The sequence below is a fragment of the Perissodus microlepis genome, chromosome 23 (assembly GCF_051167445.1).
Source record: "Perissodus microlepis isolate ML-2025 ecotype Zambia chromosome 23, ASM5116744v1, whole genome shotgun sequence".
In the NCBI taxonomy this organism is placed as follows: Eukaryota; Metazoa; Chordata; class Actinopteri; order Cichliformes; family Cichlidae; genus Perissodus; species Perissodus microlepis.
Window position 1 is genome coordinate 29,743,068 of NC_140482.1, and position 25,870 is coordinate 29,768,937.

General features: G+C 40.6%; 2 protein-coding genes across 5 annotated transcripts in view; both read left to right on the plus strand.

Annotated features, from left to right (window-relative positions):
- Window positions 1-457: 457 nt before the first annotated feature.
- On the plus strand, window positions 458-6,174 carry klhl30 (kelch-like family member 30). Of its 2 annotated transcripts, XM_084921594.1 has the most exons (8): window positions 458-1,178; window positions 1,584-2,426; window positions 2,501-2,693; window positions 3,242-3,328; window positions 3,815-3,970; window positions 4,287-4,475; window positions 5,206-5,351; window positions 5,464-6,174. In XM_084921594.1, the coding sequence occupies exons 2-8, from the start codon at window positions 1,653-1,655 to the stop codon at window positions 5,701-5,703; spliced, it is 1,785 nt and encodes a 594-aa protein (XP_084777720.1). In that variant the 5' UTR covers window positions 458-1,178; window positions 1,584-1,652; the 3' UTR covers window positions 5,704-6,174. The 2 variants fall into 2 exon arrangements, with proteins under 2 accessions (XP_084777720.1, XP_084777721.1); XM_084921595.1 differs by having other exon boundaries at window positions 458-2,426.
- A 407-nt stretch (window positions 6,175-6,581) lies between these two features.
- The window catches only part of crocc2 (ciliary rootlet coiled-coil, rootletin family member 2), a 42,850-nt gene continuing 23,561 nt past the window's right edge, over window positions 6,582-25,870 (plus strand). For all 3 annotated transcript variants that reach the window (XM_084921623.1, XM_084921625.1, XM_084921624.1), the window contains exons 1-9: window positions 6,582-6,907; window positions 9,161-9,314; window positions 9,450-9,565; window positions 20,879-21,046; window positions 21,137-21,220; window positions 22,585-22,688; window positions 23,730-23,874; window positions 24,308-24,414; window positions 24,963-25,169. In XM_084921623.1, the coding sequence (XP_084777749.1) occupies window positions 6,851-6,907; window positions 9,161-9,314; window positions 9,450-9,565; window positions 20,879-21,046; window positions 21,137-21,220; window positions 22,585-22,688; window positions 23,730-23,874; window positions 24,308-24,414; window positions 24,963-25,169 (1,142 nt within the window). In that variant the 5' untranslated portion in view covers window positions 6,582-6,850. The remainder of the gene's footprint in view (window positions 6,908-9,160; window positions 9,315-9,449; window positions 9,566-20,878; window positions 21,047-21,136; window positions 21,221-22,584; window positions 22,689-23,729; window positions 23,875-24,307; window positions 24,415-24,962; window positions 25,170-25,870) is intronic.

Here is a 25,870-nt window from a genome sequence, read left to right on the forward strand (position 1 = left end):
CTGGTGGAGGCAAGCTACGGTTGTAGCCACAGCTGCCCTGGGGCAGACTGACAGAAGCGAGGCTGCCATATCGCGCCATCGGCCCCTCTGGCCATCACCAGTAGGCGGTAGGGTAAAGTGTCTTGCCCAAGAACACAACGACCAGGACAGAGAGCCCGGGGATCGAACCGGCAACCTTCCGGTTACAGATGTGCTTCCCAACCCCCTGAGCCACGGTCGCCCTGTGATGCACCTCAGTTCATCCTTAAACAAACAGCATTTGTTTCTTCCGATTGGGTTACGTGTAAACACAAGGTTTTACCACCAGGTGGGTGGGTCTATGCTCACATACAGATTTGCGGGGCTTAAAGTCATGCCATTTTCTCAGATGCCACTGTTTTTACCAGTTATGCAAAAGTTATCCCAGGTGAGACGGAATCTGCCAGACCAATAACGGACACATTTTAGAGGAATGAGACCCTTTTTCATTGATTTCATTCATGTTTTGCGTTTTAATTGTTTTTTTTACTTCTGGTTTTGTAGCCTGGTTACGTTTAGGCGCAAATATGTTGCAAAAGTTTCTGGTAAAACAAGCCTCTTCACATTTAAAAATGATCATTTGAGAGTGACAGACCTGTCTTGTTAACGCTGCAACCCAATGTGTCAGGGCACAGACTTCATAGGACGCTTTCGGTCTAAATGAGGACCATCACTTTGATAAAACAGGATTAACTGACCGCTTGAAAATAAAAATGTGCTAGATGACCGTATCAAAAATATCTGCTGTCACTGACATCACATAGAGCCACAGTAAGAGTAGAAAAAAAATAATTAAAAAGCACACACTTGAACTCCTGAACAAGGAACAGTTGTGGCAGCATTATTGTTACTCAGTTAGTTGTCAGCTGTCACATTTCCAATTGTTGGTCCTCTTTTGCCGCTCCCAGGCCTGTTAAGAAAATCCAAAATATGCGCCTTTAACAGCAGCTGCAGGTCCCATACATGTTGTTTGGAATCTGACTTCAGCACAGCGTCACTGTCAGCCCTAAAAATAACTAAGACGACAGAAGGCAGTCCCCCTCCAGTGACTTAGCAAAAGCTTTTTGCCATGCTACCCGCTCCATATTGATCTAAACAGCCGCTGCAATCCCCATTTTTACTAGAAGGATGAAAAGTTTTTTTCTGTTCCAGCTTATGTGGTGAGTATGTTGTTAATTCTGTACTTAGTTTTTATTAGATGACAGGAAATGTTATTTGTTGTTGATTTCAAAACATATTTTGACCTAACTATAATATCATAGGCCAAAGGTACTCTGTGGTCAGCACATTAAAACTCTGATTTGACTGTTATTGTCAAATAAGAACAAATGTTTTCTATTTACTATACAACTATCATGTAAGAGATGTCATCCAACTCCTATTCAGTGTTTAGAAGCTGTCATTTCTCCATATGATGCTGCTACTTCATATATATGTTTACCACATAATCCGGTTCATGGTGCTAAATTTCGATAGTTTTTGGATTTTGAACTTCATGGTGAGGTTCTTGCTGATAATTAATATCGTTTTTTTCTTGCATTTATTTGCTTTCTCTACACTTTTAGGTAATTGCTAATCTCAGTTGTTTATTGCACCAGCTGAAAGAAGATCTGAGCTACATTTTGAAGTTGATAATGGTGCGTAATGTGGATGACCTGGACTTCTGCCTGTCCTCCCATCCTCAGAGCATGCTCGAGGGCTTGCGTTCACTCTGTTCTCACCCCAAACTTGTGGATGTGACTCTGAGCGCGGGAGGGCGAGATTTCCCCTGTCACCGTGGCGTACTGGCGCTCTGTAGCATGTACTTTCACTGCATGTTCTCAGGGGATTTTGTAGAGAGCATTGCAGCACGTGTGGAGCTTCATGATGTGGATCCTGAGATCCTTAGCTGCTTGCTTGACTTTGCCTACACAGGCAAACTGACTATCAACCAGAAAAATGTGGAGGGGTTGATCTGTACCTCCAGCAAGCTCCAATTCCAGACAGTGCGAGCCGTGTGCAGCCGATACCTCCAGCATCAGATTGATGAAACAAACTGCCTGGGAATCCTGGAGTTTGGGGACATTCATGGCTGTCCTGAGGTGGTTGCCAAAGCATGGGCCTTCCTCCTGGAGAACTTTGAGGCTGTACAACAGGGTGAGGAGTTTCTGTTGCTGGGAAAAGATTGGCTGATCTCATGCCTGTCTGATGAAAGACTACAAATCCGGTCAGAGTGCGCTCGTGTGGAGGCTATCCTGAAATGGGTTAGGCACCACAGGGAGTCTCGACTCTGCCATCTCCCTGAGCTCCTTAGCTTGTCCCGTCTCTCTCTGCTCAGCCTGGACTACCTGGCTGACACCCTGCTGAAGGACAGTCTGCTGCAGGCCTCTCCCAGCTGTACAGAGGCTGTGGAAAAGATTTACAGAGAGGTTAGTGAGTTTCTACACTTTTTCTCTTCTTTTTCTGCTACGAGTTATATTACAAAAGTAATGTTACTTTCTAGAAAATGGATTTAGAACCTGAACATGTGGACAGATTCAACTCCCAGAGCCCACAACCAAACCTAGAAGAAGTTCTCCTTGTCATGGGAGGTCATTCAATGGATGATGAGGACGACTCTGATGAAGACGAGGACAGAGACCCAAGACTGGAAAGACTGCAGCCCAGAAACTGTGCCTTCTACAACACAAAGACCAGTAAAAAAAACCCAACAACAACAAAAACTCTTTCTCCCCCATTTAAAATTTCAAGTTTGTTTAAGTTCAGATTCCATTTTAATTTTCAAATTTGTTGGAAAATGTCTGTGGGATTCCTCAAACCAGTTTGGCACATTCTGTAGGTCGTTAAATACAGTGTTGACAGAAAAATGGCCCTTCAGAAATGTGGTCTGGATGTGACAAAATTGGATCATCTTCTCAATTCCTGAACTGAGTATTTTTATTGCTCAGCCTGGAAGAAGGCATTTGTGTTATGTTTTGCACATGGAAAAAGTTTTTGTAAAGCCATTTTAAGCTTCCTTTTTATGTGGAGGGGAAAAAGCTGGCCAGGAGTTAACGACCTGCCAAAAAGCTTTTTGTATTTACTGTTTCAGCTCAGCAAGCAAGAACCTATCCGACCTTGTTTGGCAATATTATAGCTTTACTTAATTTCACTCCAATGCATTTGTCATTTGCACACTGTATTTGTGAATAATTCATCAATTGGTCTGTGAAATATTCTCAACTTCAAGTCATTTTCTCTGCAGAACGGTGGCATGAGCTCCCTAATTTCCCGAATCCCAACAAGTGGGGTTACTCTATGGTCTCTTTGAACAATGATGTGTATGTGTCAGGTGAGTCAAGTATACTCCACACGTTTAATCAGAATAGACAGGTTGCACCTCAAACAGTCCTGGAGCTCAGTGATTTCCTGGTCCAGATCTGGGGAGATCCCCCAGGACACAATCTCACACAATCTACCTGAGTACTATTTTGCAGCAAAATGGACCAGCCTGCCACATCATGTTTTTAGTCAGATTTTTGGTCTGTCTTTCAGTCCTTGGTTGATCATTTTCATTTCCATGAAACAATGTGCCATCCTTTCATTTCTAACACGATACCCATTCCATATCAGTATAGATATCCAACATGATGTTTTTTCCCCATTGAGAGCTGATGTGTTTCCAATGTGTTTCTTTCATTTTTTAGAACACTGTTGAAAAAACCCTTAGGTTAAATGACAAATAATAGAAAGTTAAGAGTGCAGCTCTCCAGTTACTTTTGTGAGGAATCTAAAACAATCACAGACTTTTGACAAACTGATCCTTTTTGCCTCACAGGGGGCTCGCGAGGTTCGAATACCAATACCTGGTCGACCACAGAGACCTGGAAGTACATCACAAGAGAGGGGAGATGGGTTACTGTGGCACCTATGCTCCGACCTCGGACTAACCACACATCAGCAACGCTCAACGGGGAGATTTATGTCATCGGAGGTAAGAAAATAAATATCGGTTTTGCGTGTGGTGCCTTAAACCTGCAGCAAAAATCACAGAAGATAATCACCACTCTAGCTGCTTGCTTCAGCTTCTCTGAGGTTTTCTTTAAGAATGTTTTAGTATTTCTCCATTGTTGTGGAATATTGTTGGTATGGCCAACTTTTTGCAGTTACTGAAACTCTCTGTAACCCTCCAGCAACCAAATTATTTTATACCACAGTGGCTCATAGAAATATCTGGCTGGGATACTAAATAAGTCATTTTGTCACTTGAATGTTAAATGTGACCATCGATCGTTAATTTTTCCTCTTAGGCACAACGTCAGACCGAGTTGAAGTTGAGCACTACGACCCTTATAACGACACCTGGGCTATGACTTGCCCCGCCTTAAAGTATGTGACGAACTTCACCGCCACAGCTTGTCAGGGGAAGCTCTATGTAATTGGGTCATGTGCAGTGAAATACAATGCACTGACCATGCAGTGCTACAACCCTGTCATAGGTAAGGATGCCCTGAGCACCATCCTGAGCACTGTTCACAGTACTTCTATAATGCATGCAGTCCTATTGGTGGATGTTTTGGCATCTTCATTTTAGTTGATGCCACTTTAAATAATATGTTATTTTACTTTTTTGTAGCAGTAATTTCTTCAGTGTCAGATACATATTATCCAAATTAGAATCTCTTGAGGTATATATGGATGGGTAAAAATGTAGCTCTTTTAAATTTGCATAATTTTTTTCCAACATTAATGATCCCTCATAACATTGCAAGCATTTTTCTGTTAAACATGGGAGCAAAATACATTTTACTCCCGCAAACGTCACAGTATAAAAAGTCAAAAATCTTTTCTGTTCAGCATCATTTGTCTGTGAGCATCAGTATTATGAGACGTATCATAGTTTCAAACGTAAAATCTCTGTTACGTAAAGGAAGAGAAACAAGCACGGGTACCCAGGATATTCAATCTCTTTTCTAATAATTCACTGGGAAAAAAAACTTTATGGTCTTTTTTGTTGAGCTTTTGTTTCTCAGTTTTTATCTTTTCTTTGTGTCTCTTGTCACATTTTTTCTTTTGGTGTAACAGGGTTTACTTTATAGCATTTATTTTATTAAAACTGAATGAAGTGCCATAATGTTCCCATAAAGTGCCATAAAGTGCCATTTACTTTGGATATTTGTTTGTGCTTTAATCTAATAATTAACATATTTGTTATATTTTTCTTCATAGATAGCTGGATCAGCGTATGTTCACCCTTTATCCCAAAGTATTTGTCCTCTCCTCGTTCTGTCTGCGTGGATGGAACTATATATCTGGTTGCTGACAACACTAAAAAAGTCTATGCTTATGATCCAGAGGCAAATATATGGCAGAAGGTGGGTTTAGATATCACTGCAGACAGCAAGCTAAATACATTAAATACGTCCCTTTGCACAAATTCATCCTACCAGACGTTTAAGTAATACCTTTGGTTTTTGCTCTCTTCAGGTCCAGCTTCTACACATGCTCCACGAGAATGGCGGCCTTGTATCACTTGATGGGAAGCTCTTTGTTACCGGAGGCCATTGGAAAGGTATGGAGGGGGACTATGGGGTCGAAGTGGAGGTTTACAACCGAGCGTCCAACATCTGGGAAGTGGAGTCCTCCCTGCCAAGACTTTGGTTCTACAGTGGAGTCTGCACCATCTTCTTAGACCCAAACCAGTGGCCTGAGCTTGAGTCAACATAAAGTCCTCCTCAAGGCCTCAAGAGTTAATAGAGATGTGTTCCTCTCATACAAATGCCTACGCTGCAAAAGGAATGCTTATCCCTGGATGTCATTGTGCCTGAGAATAGCACATTACATGACCCTCAGGTATTCTTGGATGTTTTTTAGGGCTGTGCTCTACTGCTCAGCAGGTGTTTATTTATACTTTGTATCATGTGTTTGAGACCTGAATTTCTTTGTGTTACTGTATGGTGCACATGAATCATTAAATGTTTGCAGAACTAGCTTGTGGGCTTCTATTTTTAGAGTTTTTGTCTGTAGTCATTTAAAATCTGCTAATTATGTTCCTGAAAATTGGTTAAATATTTTATAGCATAAAAATATTTTAGACCATTGTACAAGGGATCATTTGAAAGCTCAGGCTCTAATTTAATTGAAATATAACAGGATTTATCCTATGTATAAAAACAGTGTACTGCACCAAAAAAATTAAACAAGTGGGGCTTTCCAAGTTTTAAATGTATTTCTGTTTATTAAGTGTCCACAATAAGAGGAAAATGCATGAATTTGTATTAAGTAAGGTGCCTTTACCTTTATCCTATATCTGTTACCCCCCCCCAAAAGACCCTTCAGATGTCAGAGTTGGTTTGTTCCACCTATCCAGTGACTTTAGTGACTTTTTAGTAAACAAGTAAACTTGAAAGTAAGTAAAATGTTTATATACATATACACACATATATAGTGTTTCTGTTCACCTTCAGTGCTTTGATCATTAACCCCTTGGAATCCTGTTGCCTGGCTCCTGGTCTCTGCGCTGCCATGAAAACGGACAAGCCAGCGTTCTGCTTCTATGACAACGGTCCCGGAAGCGCGTGGTCACCATAACAACTGGCCTGGGATTGAGCTACATGTCTTCAGTCTTCTTACCTTAAAAGTTTCCTGTCCGTGATTTTTGGTTCAGCTCTTGAAGTTTCTCCTCACGCAGGCGCAAACTAAGACCTCTGGTGTTTTCATCTTATTATTTAAGGACATGCTTGGTTTTTGCGTTTTTTTTCACTCAACTTTTAATAACTGTCGGTCGAAAAGTGTACCAGAGTAAAGCTAACTAACCACCGAGCCCAAACGTTCAGTAGACTAGCAAACCTTTTATAGCTGAAGCTGGGCCGCGATGACTTCTCCACAGGAGGAAGGTGCACACTCACCCAGACTGGAGGCAGTGATTCAGGTTGGTAACTCTTGATAAAGATAAAGAAAAGTTTATATTATTGGAGTCATTTAAAATTTTATTTTCAGAGTTTTTCCTGCCTGGGTGACCGCCCTCTGCGAGGTGTTTGTCAAAAGCAAAGGAAAATCCTCATTAATAAAGATATATTTATTTAACAGTTTGTATTGTTGGCGAGTCATTTGAACGTCATTCATTTAATGCTTCTTTTAATTTTAATTTCTCAAAGGACCACGAAGCTTAGGTAAAGACACACTGTATAATAAGATGGCATGGACTTACTTGCTTAGCTGTCATTTAAAGCTCATTTAGAGTCAAGAACAGGTTGATTTTATTCTAGTTTACATCTATGTGTACTTTGAAGTTTCAGGAAAATATAAGTCTAGTATAAAAAGCAAAGTGGTTTAAAACTGATACAAGTTCTCCCATTAATTAATTTTTTTTAAGATATAACGAAAATAAAATAAACCTATTACATTACCACTGAGTATTACTAATAATATAATTGGTACCCAAATACCGTTATAAATAACACTACATATCGGTCAGACAGGCTGATATCAGTGGGAAATAGTACTTTACACTGCAGCTAGTAGTGGCTTGGTATCACCATATGAAATATCTTTTATTCTTATCCATGACCCAAAATGTGTAAGGTAGCTTAAAATTATGTCAGCCATCACAACAATATAATAACATTTATATATAATGTTACAGACACATAAACAAGTAAATACAAATACATTTTGTTGTGACTCTTAAGACTTATGCTGTACTGGGATACTCTGAATTTGTGGTGTTCTTGCTTTTAAGACAAAAATATTTCCTGTGTTATGCCAGCTAAAAAATTAAAGGCAACCTATAATAAAATAGGTTTAACAACTAGAATAAAAATTAATAACTCATAATTAGGGCTGCCACGATTAGTCGACTAGTCACGATTGCGTCGACTATTAAAATCGTCGACGACTAATTTAATAGTCCACAGGTCTTTGAAGCTTTGTAAGATCCCAAAAGACGCAGGAATGAGTAGTAGGATTTAAGAGTGTAATAACGGACTGAAACAGAAGATGGCAGCACTGCATGTACAAGGATGCCAGCTGCCGTTAAACCCCGAAGAAGAAGCTGTGTCCCATAATTCATAGCACGGCCCAGAACAGTTGTCAACAATGGCGGCAGCTAGTTAGTTTTAATATTACTCTTATTATTCTTTTTGGGTCACAAAATAAAGTTTAACATATTTTCAGGCGAGAATGGAGCTGTGTAAACCTCAAATATCTGCTCAGTTTATCAAGACACCACATATTTGCAAAAGCGCACTGACGTTTTCTGAGAAGTCTGTTACCCACCAGCTCGATAGCTAGCCGGGGGCAAGGCTCACTAGAGCCGGTGAGAACACCGGACTCCCGGCAAATCGTTTTCAAACCCACCACTGTCTTTAGCTACTCAGGTTAAACATATGTAAGTCACTTAGATAACTTAAAAATGTTATTGTTTGTCTTTTTTCAGTATTTTATTTGTTCCTGAGTAAATCGGTTTGGCTGAGATTAAAGTTATAGTTTTTACACAGCTGAATAAACGTCAAGCAGACAGCTGATTATCAGAAATGTGAGATGCTGGAGAATATACTCCGGTGTCCCGTTATATTTTAGATAGCAAGGAGTTTATTAAACTTCACCGAAGCAATCTGCAAATTTCATTAAAATTCAATAAACTATCATTTTGTCTTTATTTTTAGTTAGCACATACCTTAAACACTTAAAGCTGTAAGCTAATGATAGTTATATAAGAGCAGATGCATGCTGGTGCAATAAGCTGTACGTTTTACGTCCAATGGATGCATGATCTGATTAGTCGACTAATTGCAAAAATAATCGGTGACTAGTCGACTATCAAAATAATCGTTTGTGGCAGCCCTACTCATAATATATAACTCATTATCAGTTGTCAAGATATAAGTAAAGGAGCCAAGGTAAAAGTCTAAAGGCAGTGCAATATACTTTTTGTAATAAATAAATAAATATAAAAAATAATATATATAACACAGCACAGAGCACAATAATTTAAAATCTAAATAAAAGAAAATAAGTAAAAATGAATGAATTAATAAGTGAATAAGCAGTAACAAAACCTTTGTAAATCAAATGAAAGCTGAATATATTAAAATAAAGATAATTAGAGTAAAGTGTATGACAGAAGTAGTACTCCCATAGTGTAATCTCTAGGGTAAAGTGTTGTGTGTTGGTGTAATTGTAGAAACTGGAGGAGTCCCTCCTTCAGTCTGATGGCAGCTCAGGAGAGAGAAGTCTGACACTTCAAGAGGAGGGACAAGAATCCAGGGCCACACCTGTACCTGTCTCCTCTCGCATCCGTCAGATCATCACCCGCAATCTAGCCGAGGATCCAGCAGGTACTGAAAAAAACTTTAAATGGCTAGTTTGTAGATTAACTTAACATTACTGGATATCTGAAAGGTGAATTACAACCCTTTCTTCTGATAATCCCTCTGACTCTTCTATATGTCTGATCTGTTTCCTTGTCTCAGGCGAGAGTTCAGAGTTCAGTGCACTGGAGGAGAGGAGGGATCTAAGGGGGCGACTGTCTCCCAGCCAGATGGACCAGGACCAGCTGATAGTCAAACAGTCCGGTCTCACAGAGAGGGTAGGAGTGACGAATTCTCAAGGTCAACAGTAGCTTTCCTGCCAAAGGCTACTGTCACAAATTTTGTTTTCTTTTTTGTTGTTATTATTTCTTATTTGTCAGGGACCAGGCACAAAACATGGAACTCATAAAAAAAGAAAACCATGTATGCAACCCCTGGTCCAATACACACAGTTAAAAACGAGTTATAAAATACACATATCCAATATACAAGAAAAGTAATCAAATAATCAGAAATAAGCCACTGAACCATAAAACCATGAAAAACAACTGGTGCTCATCAGTTTGCCAAGGGTTATAAGGTCATTTACAAAAAATTTGAAGCAAATCATTTTACAGTGAGAAAGATTATTCACAAGAGGAGTAGATGTCACCTCAAGGTCAGATTGTACAATGCTCAGAGAAACTTAAAAAAATGGGAGCTACATCTCAGATTCTACAGGCCTCAGTTAGTGTGTTAAATGGTAAGTTTCATGACAGTACACTCAGAAAAAGACTGAAACTGATGGCTTGCCTGGAAGGGCTGCTGGGAGAAAGTCTCTTCTCTCTCAGGTTAGGTTTGCAAAGCTGCAACCAAACAAACCTTCTGGAACACTTCTCTTTGGACAGATGAAACCAAAGTCAAGATATGTGGTCATGAACAGCACCACACAAACACAACATATGCTGTCAAGCACGGTGGTGGAGGGGTGTTGACTTGGGCTTGTTTTGCAACCGTAGGACCACCCTGCGAAGTCGTCTATGTGACAGTTAAAGTTTCGTGCAAAAGGAGAATGATTTCATGTACAGCAGCAAATATAAGATATATAAGACAAATATAAGAAAAGAATCGAGGAGATTTAAGAGAGCTGTCCATAAAAAAGCAAATCTCAGTTAAGTGAAATGAATATTGTAAAAAAATAAAAGTACCCACACACACACACACACACACACATATATATATACATGTATATAGTTGATATCAAGCACACTAGAGCATTGACTGCAAAAAGCTTCGTAGGTTTGAAATGGGATATGTTTACTGTGAGCGTCAGTGTAGCGCTGTTTTTTCCAGTAGGGAAGCCTGTTTGGGGGCTGAACAAACTAACATTGAAGGAAGACTGAAACTCCACTTAATGTATGGTAGTAAAAATCTAAGGGGCGGAAAGGGCAGCATACACATGCTCAGACTAAATTAATTTGACTTTACACATGTATGTATATCATACTTTTTTTAATGAGTTGCTGTAGAATTACAGTTTACATATTAAGGTAATTACTGTATAAGCAACCATTGTGTGTGTGTGTGTGTGTGTGTGTTTGTTAGTGTAAATAAGAGTGGGGAGCGTGGTTCATGAAGGGTTTCCTTGTAGTCTGTTCAGGTAGACTCGGACCTCCTGTGCTCACGAGGACGCGTGTCTCCCTCCGTGGCCCCCCATCGTTGCCCCTCCATGTTTTGGGGGAAAATTGTGAAGGTCACTGGCCTCCTCCCCGAGGACCGTTGAAGAAAAACCTAATTTTTCATAGTGCACAAAGCAGCCATTTATGATCACACTGCCCTCATTCTGCTGCTTAAATCTAATGATCTCGCACTGCTTGCTTTGCTCTTGGAATTCATTTTAAAACTGTGGCTATAAATAAAACGTATTTAGGTTGGCTTGTTTATTTTGTGAATATTTTTAGAAGTGTGAAAAGGCACTAAACAGACAAAACTAAAGCACAGCTTGTGGATATTTGATGCTCAAACCCAAAGAGTAGCAATTTGAATCTGAATATTTTGTTTGGTGGTGACTCATAAGTCAAGAGGTTCATTATGAAACTCCTGTCAAGACTCATTTATTATACTGAAAGCTCTTGTCTTCATATTATTTCCTCTATGTAAAAGCAGCTTGATTTTTTTGGCAGCTTTGCTTTTATGTGATGGTAATGCAGTTTGCTCATCAGTACCCGAGAGCCAAAAATGCTTCCTTGACTTTGACGCTAACATTCAGGCCAGCAGCCTTTCATTCACACAGATTTCTCCATCAGCACTTACAGCTGAAGGGCTCATATCACTGAATGTATCACATACATTGCATCCAAGTAACCTCCGTTTAATTAATCAGTGTATTGTACCTATGTCAGTATGTCTCATTTGCCCCATATATAGCAGCCAGAGAGTATCACTGTGTCAAAAATATGATTGGTCAGTAATTCAGAATTGCTTATTGGCTTTCAGTGTTAACATTGATTATCAGTGATATTTTCCAGCCTTGAGTATTTGTAGCTGTTCCATGAGATCTTGTGTGAAACATTTTAAGTCAGCATTTGTCCGAGGTGCCCTCAGCTTGAACCTTCTTTCCTCTGTAATTTGCATTGACTACTGTGATTGAAATTTCTCGTGATAATTTCCACATTGTTCATAAACCTGCACTCTGCATTTTTTGGTGGGATAAATGTACAGGCCCACCTGGAGTATAGGGTTTCTAGTGCTAGTTTTTGATCAGCTAGTTTTTGATCAGCAACACACTCTGGAGAGCTTCTCAGTTGGGGGTTGGGGGCAGTTTTCGCCCTGCCATCCAACAGCTACAGTCTCACAGCTGGAATATGCCCCCTGCAGTCCTAGGGGCTAAAATAACAACAACCTTAGCCCATTTTATGCCATAACTTTGTGATCAGGCTGATGCATTGTGACTAGTACGAAAAAAAAAAGTTTCTCCAAGGACGCTAGTCTTCCTGTCTCCATTTCTGTGTAACTGTCGCATAGTATTTTTCCAGCAAGAACAGTGAGGGATTCCAAGATCAGACGACAGACTCGATCTTTCCAGTGTGTCCTGGGTCTGAGAGTCTCAGAGTCTTCCTCCTGTGGGACATGGCAAAAACACCTCACCTGGGAGGTGCTCAGGAAGCATCTTAATCAGATGCTTAGCCCTCTTTGGGTTGTCTCTTTTTTAAAGTAAAGGGGGAAATGCTGTACTCTAAGCCTCTCCTGAATGACTGAACTCCCGAGGAAGTATTTGAGATTTTCTGTCTCTGAAGAGGTCACCTTTCCAATATACACATATCCATATCCATATCCACACATACACAATATCCACAGTGGTAGGCCAAAAACTTAAATAACTCCAGAGTTGAATACCAAAAGGTAATAGGTGGTATAAACACAAAAGTAATAGTTGACAAATCTCAAATACACCAATTTATTTGGCCATGCCAACAAACAGAAACTAGCATTTCTACTTAAGTACAGAATGTCTTTACCTCTGATTGTTTTTAAAAGAATCACATCATAATTACCTCACTACAACAGGTACAATAGTTACATCCATGCAGATGATGTGCCAATCCATCTGTCAGTCTCTTGTTCCTGTCTCCTTGACTCGTGTACCCCATGACACATGAACTTCTCCACTTGAATAGGAACTCGTCCTAAGCCACTGTGGGTATTCCACCCTTTTCTGGCCTCAGACATAGAGGTGCTAATCCTCATTCCAGCCACTTCACATTTGGCATCAAACCACTGCCTTCATAGATTGATGAAGTCACATCGTCGATAAAAATAAAAGATGTGACCCTGAAACCAACAAATCTTGAAATTGCACCTTGAATTTCTGTCCATAGTTATCAGCAGAATCAGTGATAAAGGGCAGTTCTGCCAGAGTCCATCAGCCACTGGAACAAAGATGAACTAAATAAATTAAAGGAACCAAGCTCTCACTGCACTGCCCCCTGCCCCCGAAAAAATGAAAAACAACCAAACAAACAAGTTAAACTGCCAAATATATATATTTTAAGCAATACAATTATAACTAATATATGCAAATTATTATTTAAAATATCATCACAAGGTTTAATGAGCATTTCGTTTTCAAAATAAGTTCATTTTCTTGTAATTATTTCAAGGTTGAGGCTTTAAAGGGTTAACAATTGTCCTAATAATGCATACCGTCGAAGCACCACTCACAGGACACCGTGGGGGGCTTCAAGCTGAGGTCAAATCCCTTGTCCAAATTCACAAATACGAGTCAACAAGTTGGGCAAACTCATAAGCATCCTCAAGTATGATTCTTGAGTGGATAAGGAGCTGGTCCAGACTTCTCTTACCAGGAATAAAAGTGCATCAAATAAAGTTTTAAAAGCTTTTTTTTTTTTTTTTTTTTTTACTGAAGTTCTACTTCTGTTACACAACATCCAACTTCATTCATTGCTCAATCCAGTGTGCCAGCATTTGCCTAATTCCACCAGAGTAATAAAAATGCCAAAAACGAGAGAATTTCACCCACCTATATCTTGAAACCACACGTGAAAAACAAGTGCCGTGTCTCTATATCATAATGTTTGTGGCCCAAGTCAGTTGAACAAAGTGTGTGACAATTCAAAAACATACATTTTGCCAAGCTTTCCTTAAGGCTGTGAGCTGACAGAAGACAGTTAACATAGTGCTGGTGAAGTCACACCTGGACTCTTAAAGCCTTCCTCTGTGTCTCTGTTAAGTCACTCTTCGCGATCCCTGGTGACCCCAGAAAATTGCACCTGAACCAGGATAAACCTTGACCTAGTTTGTGCGTTGGATGGCCTCAGGAGGTTGGAGAACATGTTGGGGTGAATTCTGAACCTTCTGTGTTGCTTTTGGAGGCCTGCCAATGTGCATTTTCTCAGACATGGACATCCATACCCTACTCCTGAACACTTAGAGATTGCCTGCACAGTACTGCGGTGTGGCAGTCAGTTGGATAAAGATAACTCATGCTGAATGATTTCTGACACCAACTGCCATTTGCCAGTGCCCTGTGGAATTTTAAATCCCCCGGGTCTCTCCGTAAGAACCCTGTCAAAGAGATAAAGTCTGTTTTTAAGGATTGTATTACTGTCTTCTTTTACTGTTCTACCCCCCTCTGTTCCTAGTTTGTTTTTCCTGCTGGCACAAACCCATTCATTTATGCTGCAATTTGAATGGAAAACAGCCAGAAAGTCAGACTGTCTCAAAATTGTAAAAATTAATTACTTTCCCCAGAGAAAGAAAATGCTTAAAAGCCCTCCTGAAGACTGAATTTTTTGATGAAAGTATTCCATTAAACCTCGTAGCCTTTGACATTTCTTCTGCTTCTCATGTTACCTAACTTTAAAGTCAGACATAAAGCCTACTTTTCAGCTCTTTTTCACATGTCAGAGATCTCTAATCAGATGTGAAGTCTGTACTGATTGAGTTTATGTATGTATGTGTAGGTTTTGAATTGCATTGTCCTTGCTGGACACATTTGTGTTAAGCAGTGCAAGACCAGCCGCGTGTTTGTGAGCACTAAGCTTGTATTATGAGTTTGCCATTTTTACACAGATCACTTGTATCCCTTACAGGCCATCACAGCAGCTGTCCCCATGACCCAAAAGTTCACTCTATGGTAACATGCTCTCAGCAGTCCCTCCTCTTTTCCTTCCATTCTCCTTGTTTGTTATCCCACATTGTGTAATTACTGTCAGTGATGATACATAAACAGCTTTCACAATCAGCTGGGGCTCTTTCACAGAGTCAGCACTCAGGGGGTAATTTGAGGGGAGGGAGGAGCGGGTGAGCTGTTCAAGTAGGACAGTAAGTTTTTGGGCAGCTTGGGGGCGATGGACATCCGCTCCAGCTGTGTTTAGGAATCTGACAGATAGTGCACTCCATTAATTCCCTTTATTAAGCCTCTGGGTCCAGGCCAAGCCAGAGAAAACGATTGCAGCTGTAACCCTTCACATGCTGGCTGGAGTGCGCACTCACGGCCAGATGTCGCCCTGGGTGAACCACAGATAGAAAGAAAAGAAGACTGAGGTTGTGAAATAGTTCCTGGATAAGGCAGAAAATTTATATCTTTGTTGAAAAACAGGTATGAATTCACAATGTCATATAGCAGAAAACGAGAGAATACGCTTCCCAAGATACTTTATCAGATAGATAGTTATCAGATACCCAAATGTAATTACATTAGGTCAGTGAGAAGATATTGCAATCCTGAGATGCTAACTGAATGGGCTGGATTCTGATCTTATACCACATGAGCAAGGCAGCAAGTTTTGGCACAAACACCAAAGACTTCACAAGGGCCTTGAAAATGATTCTCTTGTTGCTTGCTGGCAGATGAATCAAAGCAAGATTATCCCTTGATGTTGTCTGAAATATTTATCAAAAGAGACAATACAAGGAGTGGCAGAAATCATAAATATCAAGAAGTATAAAAACTCTAATTCAAAGCACATTTTAAGGGCCTGAAAAGTCTCACACTTTGGAGCCATAAGCAAGGCTCAAGAAACAGATACTTGGAAATTAAAAAGAAGAAAAGAAAAGGACTCAAAGCGACCATATGGAGGAATAAAGTATACCATGACATAAAGGCTGGTTTTTGTATAAATTGCATTTTCGGCATTATTGCAGAATGGCAGTAGATGACCTCAAAGAGCAGAGCTATGTTAGGATTGGGCTCAGCTCACTTTAGGGAATCATGAAAGCTGATCGAGGGTGATTGTGCTCTGAAGCAGATCATAAATAGCATGGGTGTTAAGCGAGCACAATTCTGGGCCCACGGTAAGCCCTGTAAGCCCCGAGTTAGTGCAGAGGGAGGACTGGGATTACTTGCTTCTCTCTTTGGCTTTACAGTCACCACCGTATGCGTGTGTTGTGAAGGACAATGAGTTCAAGCTCACTTGGAGATGTGAGTGATGAGAGTTAATGATGCAAGCAGAGCAAGGGAATAGATGGTGGTGTAGGAGGGTTAAGCAGTGGTGGGGTTCTCCACACCAGGCTGTTATGGCACCCTCCTGGGAGCTTCCTGCAAGGAGCATGGTTAATCCGGAGCAGCCCCTGGCCTCCTGCTTTACAGCTGACTAGGGAGAAACTATAAAAAAGCGTCATCTCTGTATTTTGTGGAGTAAGGGCGAGGCGCTGGCAAGAAGCCCATGTGCTGCAGCCATGTATGAAAAAGCACAAACAACCCTCGGTGTCAGGGTAGGGTGGGGCCCTTGAGGAGTTACCAGGGTAGCCTGGTCATTGGGTGCATCAGGTAGTTGGGTGGTAGGGATGGTGCAGCCTAAACAGGCACAGATGCTGATGGAAATTAATTTCTTGTGCTTTATAAATAAAAGACAGTTTGACTAAATTAAAGAAAATCTGTGTTTTCCTGACCTTCAAGCTCTAAGGGGCTGTATCCATGCAAATCTAGTTTTAATGGTCACATATTTAATTTTTTAGAAAGTCAATGAAGTCCAGAGAATAGAAGATAGTCCTGATAAAGCTGTAGCTGTGTTCTACATTAGAGCTTGTGATATGAGTGTTCTAATAGTTTGCATACTGCAGCTTTAGGTGTGTATAAATTCTCAGTCCCATTTAATCCAGGGTTCAGACATGATCATCATTTCAAGCTCATCCAGCAACTTGAACTAATGCTCTAATACTATGCTAATTCCAGTTTCAGACACAGTGAGTTTTCTTGGAATGTACTTATCATGTACTTATCATTCCAATAAGTACAATTATTTACATCTTTACTACAGATTTGCCTGCAAAACACTGTTTAAACTACTGTGAGAGGACAATCCGCGACCATCTTTGCAATTACTGAATATGCATATGGAGAAGATGAATATAGTCACCATGATGCTGCCCATTGACTTTAAAGCAGTCATTTTGAACACTGAATGTCAGAATTTTGGCCATTGCATCTTGGTTTTGTGAAACTAGAAATTATCATGTTAAGATGACAAGGGTAAATCACAGGGTAATAAAAAAGCTAGAATTTCATAGACAAGAACTAAGCCACAAACTTCTAGGACAGACTGAACATGACAAACCCGGTTAAGGGATCCAGTTTAGTAAGTCAAATTAGCAGCTGTTGGTGTGGCAGCTTTTGGCTGTAGCTACCTGTGTTGGTGCACCAATCAATCTGCACAGAATGAGACAAGCAACAACGTAGCAACGAGTGATTATGAAAAATTAGTCCAACTCAATGATTTGTAGCAGTGATAGGGAAAATAACTATTAGCAGCTTAAAGTAGGTGCCCCCAAGAAAACATTTCTCATCTATAAGGGAAGTGATTAAAAGAGGTAGTAAAAACATTAAAGAGTTATCCATGCAACTGGATCCTGATGTAATAAAACCCAAATGTTTAACAGAAATGAAGAGCTGCCGTGCTGGTTGAGGAGTCAAAGAGTTGGGTTGACTGGGAATCTGGAACATCAATTTTTGTGGTTTTTATTATTGTTATTGTCATGAAAGAACAAAACAATATTAGCAAACTAAATCTGCTTATTGTAGCAGGCTGTAAAATTGTTTATTTCTGCTGTTAAGTTGAACATATTAACATGGCATCTATGAGGGTTGACTCACTTTTGGGCCCTCAAGTGGCCACTGCAGTTTTTGGCAATTCTAAGTTTTCTTCATTTTTCAGGTATTACTCACCAAAATTGGTTGTTGGGACATTGCTACAAATCTCTACGTGTTAGTGCATAGAGTGGTTCAGTACTGTTGCAGAATAAAAGAAATGCAAGGCTCAAATTATACATGTATAGGATCCTTATGCGCGTGCATAGACAAGAGGCATGAAGATATATCACCCATCTATTGTAGCACCTGAATTTACCAGGATCCTTTATCTGAATCCTGCATTCTGCACCGTGTATATTGAAGTAATGGATGTTTTTTGTTGTTGTTGTTTATTTATGTTTCTTTTTATCACAGTGTTGGATTTCTTTTTGATGTGGCTACGAGAGTTACAGTTTCAGCATCACATGGCACCGAATATACGTGGCGCTCATATCCTGTAGTATTTATAAAGTGCATGCTTGTTAGTAAGTCAGTGTTATTGCTTTAGTTGTGCCAAAATACTTGAAAAGATGCATAATCACCAATGCTCCACACACAGCTGTTTCCAGGAGTCCCTTTAAACACAGCTGCTGCAGTGCTGTGCGTTTCAAACACTCCGCCCATGTTGTTCCTCCCTTCTCAGTCCCTAAAGCTGTCACCTCAACAACGGGCAGTAAAAGAAGTTTTTGTGCTCCCCATGTCCTCAGAGAAAAACACCAAAAGCACAGAGCCAAGTGCGTGATGATCGTAAGTGTAGTTTGTAGTATACATTTCTGAAAAGGGCATTTGAAAATGTGTTAATAATGGTGGCAAAGTGGCTGGGTCCAGTGTTGAACACTGAGACTATTGTCTTGGCTCTCTTGGAGCCTGCTGGAGAGATTAAGCACCGAGAGAAGAGATGAGGTACAGAAGAGAAGAGGGAGGGAGTGGGTCGCAGGGTTGATTTGACGGGCTTGGATGGTGGTTTGGAGCGTATTGCAGGAGAGGGGGGCTCGCTCGCTTGCTCTCACTCTCTTCATCTCTTTTTAAATGAGAAGTCGGCAAGGGCAGCTAGAGGCACGCAGTGTGTTGTAGTGCTCTAGGGCCATGTGGTTTGTATTAGTGAGGACAGGGTGTCTGGCACCAGCATAGAGAGTGGGTGGTGCACAGGGAGTTTAGGTTGTATGGGGTTGAGAGGTTACAGGACATTTGGATTTCAGATAAAATGAGATTCCACAATGAGGAAGACCAGGACAGTACTGATATTATCACCCCTTACTCTGTCTTTAGCTTAATACTGCTGCTCTTTAGATTTTTAAAGCCAATCAAAATGTGACATTTTTGGTTTGGAATGTATTTCAATGAGCTAAAATACTTTGAATACTTTGAAATACTTTACTGAAAACAGTAATACTCGAAACCACAGAAACTGCGTAATGGTGATTGAGTCTAAGACAGCATGGCAGAGCTGGGTACTGGTATGAGTCTAGACAATGCCGATGAAGATGAAGCAGATGGAGACTTAGATGAGGCTCTTTGAACGACCAGGATGAGGAAGACATGAAGAGGAGGTGGAGAGAGGTGCAGGGAACAGAGGCTGATTGGCTTGTTTGAGGCAGATAAGAAAATATCAGAACACAACAAAAGAAATGAGTTTGACACCATAGGAAAATGGGAAATTATGTCACGGTTTGCCCTGGCAGACCGTGGGGATGTGTGGAAGGAAGACCCGAAAGCTGGACTCTTTAGTGAAGACAGTGCGTTTATTTACAGTGTGGTAAATAACAGATGCATACAAAATTCCCGTTGCTTCCTAGACTCCCGTGTGTGTGTTCCCCTCCGACGTCCGTGCTCTTGCTCCCCGCTGTCGTGTTCCTGCACACCCTGTGCGTGCTGTCCTTCTGGTTCCTCGTTCCGCCTGCAGGAAAATAACAGAAGCAGCCGTCAACACTGACCCCCGCGGGCATACACGATCTGCACTACTGTACACTGACACACACTAACTTGGGATGTGATGTAATGATCCCGCGCCGGTGGGAGCTCCAACACTCTCCTAAATAGCTCCCCCGACGAGCCCTGATCAGCAGCAGGTGTGTGGCAGGGACTTCAGGTGTGGCCAGTCCTCCAGCAGGGCCACACCCATTAGGCCTGCAGGTGCCTGTCATCCATCCTACAGCCACACACAAATACACACACACACACACACACACACCCTGCCTACTCATACAATAAGTGGAACACAGACATGACAGCATTGTGCAGAAGACACACACATCACAAAATAATAATAATAATAATTATAATAATTATAGTCCACCCCGAGTCCCCGGAACCGGGTCCATGACAAATTATGTGAATATTTTATACAGTAGCTACTGATTATATAAGATAGACCTGCATTCATCTATTTTCTGCCACATATCTGAGTCCAGGTTGCAGAGGCAGCAGTCTAACCGGAGGTGTCCAGACCTCCTTCTCCCCAGTTACCTCCTTAAGCTCTCCAGGAGGGAAACTCTGACACATTCCCAAAGCAGCAAAGAGACATAATCCGGGATTGCTTCCCAGTTGGACGCCTGAAACACCTTAACTGGAACTTTAGGTTATGATGGAACAATGAAAGCCCAAGCTCCATCCATATTACTGCACTGTTCCTTCTGCTCCATTCTTCCCCCACTCACTAACAAAACACCTGAGATACCTGAACTTTACTGCTTCTGTGTCTGCAGTAAACAGGAATACAATAGTAATAGTCTATAAAATAAATAAATATTAAGGTAGCCTTTTGTTGCACTTTGCAAAAACTCCTGTCTTTATGAATAGTGGGTGATTTTACAGTGAGTACCATACAGCAGAGAGAGTTCAAGACTTCTCTGAAACTCTGTAAATAAAGGAAAGTTTAGGTTTTATAGAGAAAAGACTTCTGAAACTTCTCAAAGTCCTTCTGATAAACTGGTAAATGAATTCAAAGGCCATGTGTGATGTGCACGATGATGTGCATCCTTCTAAGGCTCCTTTGTTGTATTTGTTTGTTGCTCTACTCCAGCTCGATCAGATACTGATGTTGCAGCCAGCGGTGGACTCAGACCAGCACAGTGTATCAACAGAAGCCATGCAACCACAGAATAAGGAGAGAGCCTATAGGCAAAAACTGCTGGCCTATCAGGAAGCCCAACAGAGACAAGTCCAACTTGTTCAGAAGCTGCAGACCAAGGTAGCTAGAAATGGATCTCACAGTTTAGACACCTCTACACGTATGCCTTGAAGCTTCCTAACCATCCGTCTTGCATTTGTCTTATATAAGGTGATTCAGTATAAGAAGAGATGTGGGGAACTTGAAGAGCAAGTTCTGGAGAAGACTTCGGAAACTGAAAAGATGAGATTGTTGGTGTGTTTTTACGACAGTATTAGAATCAGTACTGCTTCGGTATAAATTAAAAATTTAAGTTTTATAAGCGTACTAGAGTCATCTAGAGGTTCATCTGCTCCTTACACCCAACTGACTGTTAAGCTGATGATGCATGTTTAAAACAATCTTATAAAGCTCTTTGTTTTTTATAAATTTCAAATGCAAATGGTCTCGCCTGATAAAGAAGGAATGTGGCACAATGCTGGGTGATATTGATAAATTCAGTCTTAATTATTATCACAATTGCATTACAGTCAAATAATTTAAAAAAAGTAATGTTTTACATTTTTGCCCTTTTTAATCTCACACAAAATAATTATTCAAAATTAATTTAAATCTAATTTAAAACTATCAGCTATTATAACTCCATCTGGAATTTATTTTAGAATCACGTTTAGGTTTTCAGACAAATGAGCATATTGTAAATGTATTGTGTTTGAGCAAATATTGGTATTTTACCTATACCATTTTACTACTCAATATACAGTATCGCCATTACTAATGAGAATAAGCAGTAGACTCAGTTTTTGTGTGATCTTTGACAGCTGTTAACTTGGGCAAAATTAGATTTTTGATACTTCTCTGCTCTGTGGACTTGCTTTCAGAAAGTACCACTTTTTTAGTTCCATTTATATAAAAGATGTACGTAGCCTCTGTGACCCACTGGTTTTTAACACTGAAGCTTTAGTGTTAGCATTTTGTCTGCTCCGTGTTGCTTTTCTTGGATGCAGGAGTAACCTTATTTTGAATTTTATTAGCTAGCACTAACAAGCTTTGTGAACAAGCCATGTCCAGAAATTGTACAGATGCACAAACACAACATCTTCTAATTAGTGATAAGTAATATAAATAAAACACTACAATTTCCCTCACCAAAAGTTAAGCACAATCTTCCTGGGTGGTCTGTACCAAGAAAACCCTATTAAAATGATTTTTTAAAAATGGCTGAGGTTAAGTGCACTGATTTCACTGAGGCCTGAGGGCAATGATTGGCTAAAGCCGCCCGTGTGGGAACACCTATAAATCAAAGATACCAGGCTGTAAATTTTAGCTCAGTTTTGGTGCTAACCTCAAGTGGCCATTAGAGGAACTGCATTTATTGGCATTGTTTTTTACCCCTGGAAAATGTCAAACACTAAATGTACTGCATTATATAGTGTATAAGTTGTTTTAGACACACAGGTAAACCTTATTATGTCCCACTTTTATTCAAATGCACTTAAATGTATCAAATTGCAAAGCCCATGCAGAGACTTTTGATTAGTACACTGTAATTATGGTGATTTTTGTAAATGGCCTCATGGTTATCAGGATGCCCGTAGTAGTTTTGTGTGTTTGTTCAGCTGCAGGGCCACCTAGACAAAGTCGAGTACCTGCAGCGGGTTGAGCAGGATCTCAACGTAGCTATCCAGAATAAGTCAGGTCAGCTGGAAGAGGAACAGAAAAGGTGAGTGGTGGGCACTATGCAGTGGAGGTACCTATGTTACACAGGCAATAAAAAAAATGTGTCTTCTACTCATAATTAATACATAACACTGTAAAAAGTGCACAAAGTAAAAATCCATAAATCAGAAAAGCTGTATCAGAAGGGAGGGATGCAAGAAATTTGCTTCTGTTTTCTTTCTCTGTTTCGTCTTGAGAAGCAGAAATCAAGTTGAAATATTTCTGAGAAATGTTTGGATCAGAGATATTCCCAGCAGTCGCTCGAGCTTCCCTGCAGTTCTTCCTTTCCCCGTGCTGCTAGGGAGAGGCTGAAACCTGCCCTTGGCAAATGACCTCGGCATCCAATTTGTCAGAGAAAATTAGTGGGACTGTGTTGACTCTGTTCTCCAGAACATTTTAATAATGCTCCACATTAAACGTGGGCCAACCTCTGGAGCTGAGGCCAGATTTTAATGCCCGGTGATTTATACAATTATGGAGCTTTATTTGAAATACCCGTGGTGCAAAGTCTGCCAGCAATCAATCATTTTTATTGCCTAAATATCTCACTTATTGCAGAGTTACCAAGCTCTGTTCACTTTAGCACTTTGTGTAATATAAGTATAGTGTAGAGATAAGTCCCACAGCTACCACTTACAAGTCCTCATTATTGAATCCCTCTTTCCTCCCATGTCAGTTCCCTTTTAACTCGATATCATCCCATTCATGCAAACAAGGGTTTGGCTGCCTCTCAGACAGATAACCAAGCAAAACAATGTAGCGTGCTTTACTGTAAGAGGGTGTGTGTTGAGTGTGAGAATGATGTAAACATTTGGTAAATGACTCTACAGGCAGATCTGGTTGATATTAAATCTTATTCAACACAGATATTGTAAAACTGTCACACATGTTTACCCTGTAAGCGCAGCTGGCAAGTGTGGATCTAAAAGAAATATATGTTTGAGTGATAATGCTGACTATAAGAAGTTTGGGTTCTGTGACAGGGTTTATAGGAGGCTGTCAACACGGCTATTTGTCACTTTGTCATACGATGGGTTTTTTCCAGGAGTGCCAGCCTCAGCCAAGTGAATTCCACGCTGCGGGAACAGCTGGACCAGGTGGGCACTGTCAACAAGGGGCTAACCGAGAGCTTATGGAAGGCCCGCGAAGATGCCGAGTCGTGTGATACTCGTTTGCGGAGAGAGCAAGAGGTGAGAAAAACCTCAGGAATGAGGTGCTTGAGGCAGAAAGGCAACAGGGTTCATCCCTTTCTGTATAGAGATTGTGCAATTAAACTCCTGTTGAGTTCACATGGGGTAGGAATTCCATTCATAGCCAGTTTTGTCAATTCATTTTCATTCCCTGTTCATTTCACTGCTATGATTTTTGAGTTGTTGTTTCCTGTGAAAACATTCCAACTGCTGAGGGGGAGGAAAATTTTGTGCAAACAATCTGGCGTTCGTGCTGTAAATGGGCTACATCTGTTGATTCAGGGAAATCCAATTATTTGTATGTTTGCCAGCGTGAGTCCAGGAGTTCTATTATTGCATCTGCTTGGGATCTCAATAAAATTAAAGGTTGCTATAAGCAGCCCACACCACCTTAACGCCAGGTTCTACTCCGGTTTGCTGCTTGTCTCTGCAGACGTGCGCCTCCCGGTTGAGTCGGGAACAGGCTCATGTCAGAGCGCTGTGGCGCCAGGCCGCCTCCCTGCGGAGCAGTTTCACCCAGCTAAGGACGTTCACTGACAGGTGAGTGTGGCGTGCTGCCAGAATCCCTCCGGCAAGTCAGAATTCCACAAAACCCCCACCTTCTCCTGTGAGTCTCACGACTGTGACGACAATCCACCTCTCTCAGCCACACATCAAAGTGGAGCAGGTCAACAAGGTCATTGGCCCCTGCTTATTGTTTCTCACTGTGGGGAAATACTGCTCAAGGTGCCTGCACTCACTGTTAAAATCATCCATCAGGACGAAGCCTAAGCTGTTGTCTTCAGGGAGACTTGGCTTCTATAGTGCTGAACCACTGTATTGTAGAGTACTTTTCTTTTATAGTCAGTGCTCAGTTCATAGACAGCTTTGTCATGTCAGATGCTGAGCTGCAACTTAAACTTAAGACACTTCAAAGAGAGCTCTGTTCTCAGAGCTTAATCATGAGGGACATTCATCATCTTATAATGCAACTTTTTTTTAAAAATTAGGATAAAAGTTTGCAACTGAATGTAACCATCATCCGCTTTTCTTATGCTTTAAATAATTTCAAATGTCATAACACATTCTGCAATCCTTATTTTCAACAGAACTCTGTCTGATATGCGTACCGAGTGTGTCGCAGCTAGCCGGCAGCTGCACGCTGCCTGTATGAATTTAGAGGCCAGAGTAACACAAGGAAGCCCCTGTGGTGGTGTGGAGATGTCCGCTCTGGAGAGGCAGCTGAAGGACAAGCTGAAAGAGGCTATGCAGCTTCAGGCTCAGTGCGATGCAGAGAAAGTCAAACTCAATTCCAGGTAAAGGGCTCCCCAAGTCCAAATGTCAAGATTAAAGTTAACGTGTCAAGATTAAGTACAAGATGTTAAAGTTAAAGTCAACATCTCAGGATTAATGTCGGGATGTCAATATTAATATCAAGAACAAAGTCGAGATGTTTAGATTAAAGTCAAGATGATGAAAACGAGGTGAAATCTACTGAGTTAACTTTATTCTTGAAATGTAAAGTGTAATATTGACTTTTTACTTTTTCTCTCAAAGCTTTAACTTTATTTTCAAAATGCCAAAACTCTTCTTCCTCGAACTTTTATTTTTTCAGCTCAGCTTTATTCCTGACATTTCAACTTTTTATTGACTTTATTCTCAAAAAGCAACATACCTAAAAGAAATCTACCATGTCTGTCTTTTAACTTAATGTGGTTCTTGTGTTCCTTTGTGAAAATGTCCTATGGTTACCTTCATTTTGTTTAACGACCATCCACCGCTGGTTTCAGACTGAATATAGTAACTGAGTAACTCAATCTGTGGGTTAGACTAACTGCCCTGGGCCGTCACTATTCCATTTTCATAAACTGAAACAGGAATACTGGCTTCAAGGTCATGTGCAGTGCGATTGTTTGATCATTTAGGAAATTCTTATTTTTCGATGCCTGAATGAAAAGACAAGTATAATCCACTTGATGAAACCCCAAACCTTTATATATGGAGTAAATCTAGTTCT

Bases quoted from the DNA above. Each gene is read 5' to 3' on its own strand.
- klhl30 (XM_084921595.1), top strand. From the start codon at position 1,653: ATGGTGCGTAATGTGGATGACCTGGACTTCTGCCTGTCCTCCCATCCT. The intron at 2,694-3,241 runs GTAAAAAAAACC...TTTTCTCTGCAG, and splicing joins CTTCTACAACACAAAGACCA to AACGGTGGCATGAGCTCCCT. The intron at 5,352-5,463 runs GTGGGTTTAGAT...TGCTCTCTTCAG, and splicing joins AGGCAAATATATGGCAGAAG to GTCCAGCTTCTACACATGCT.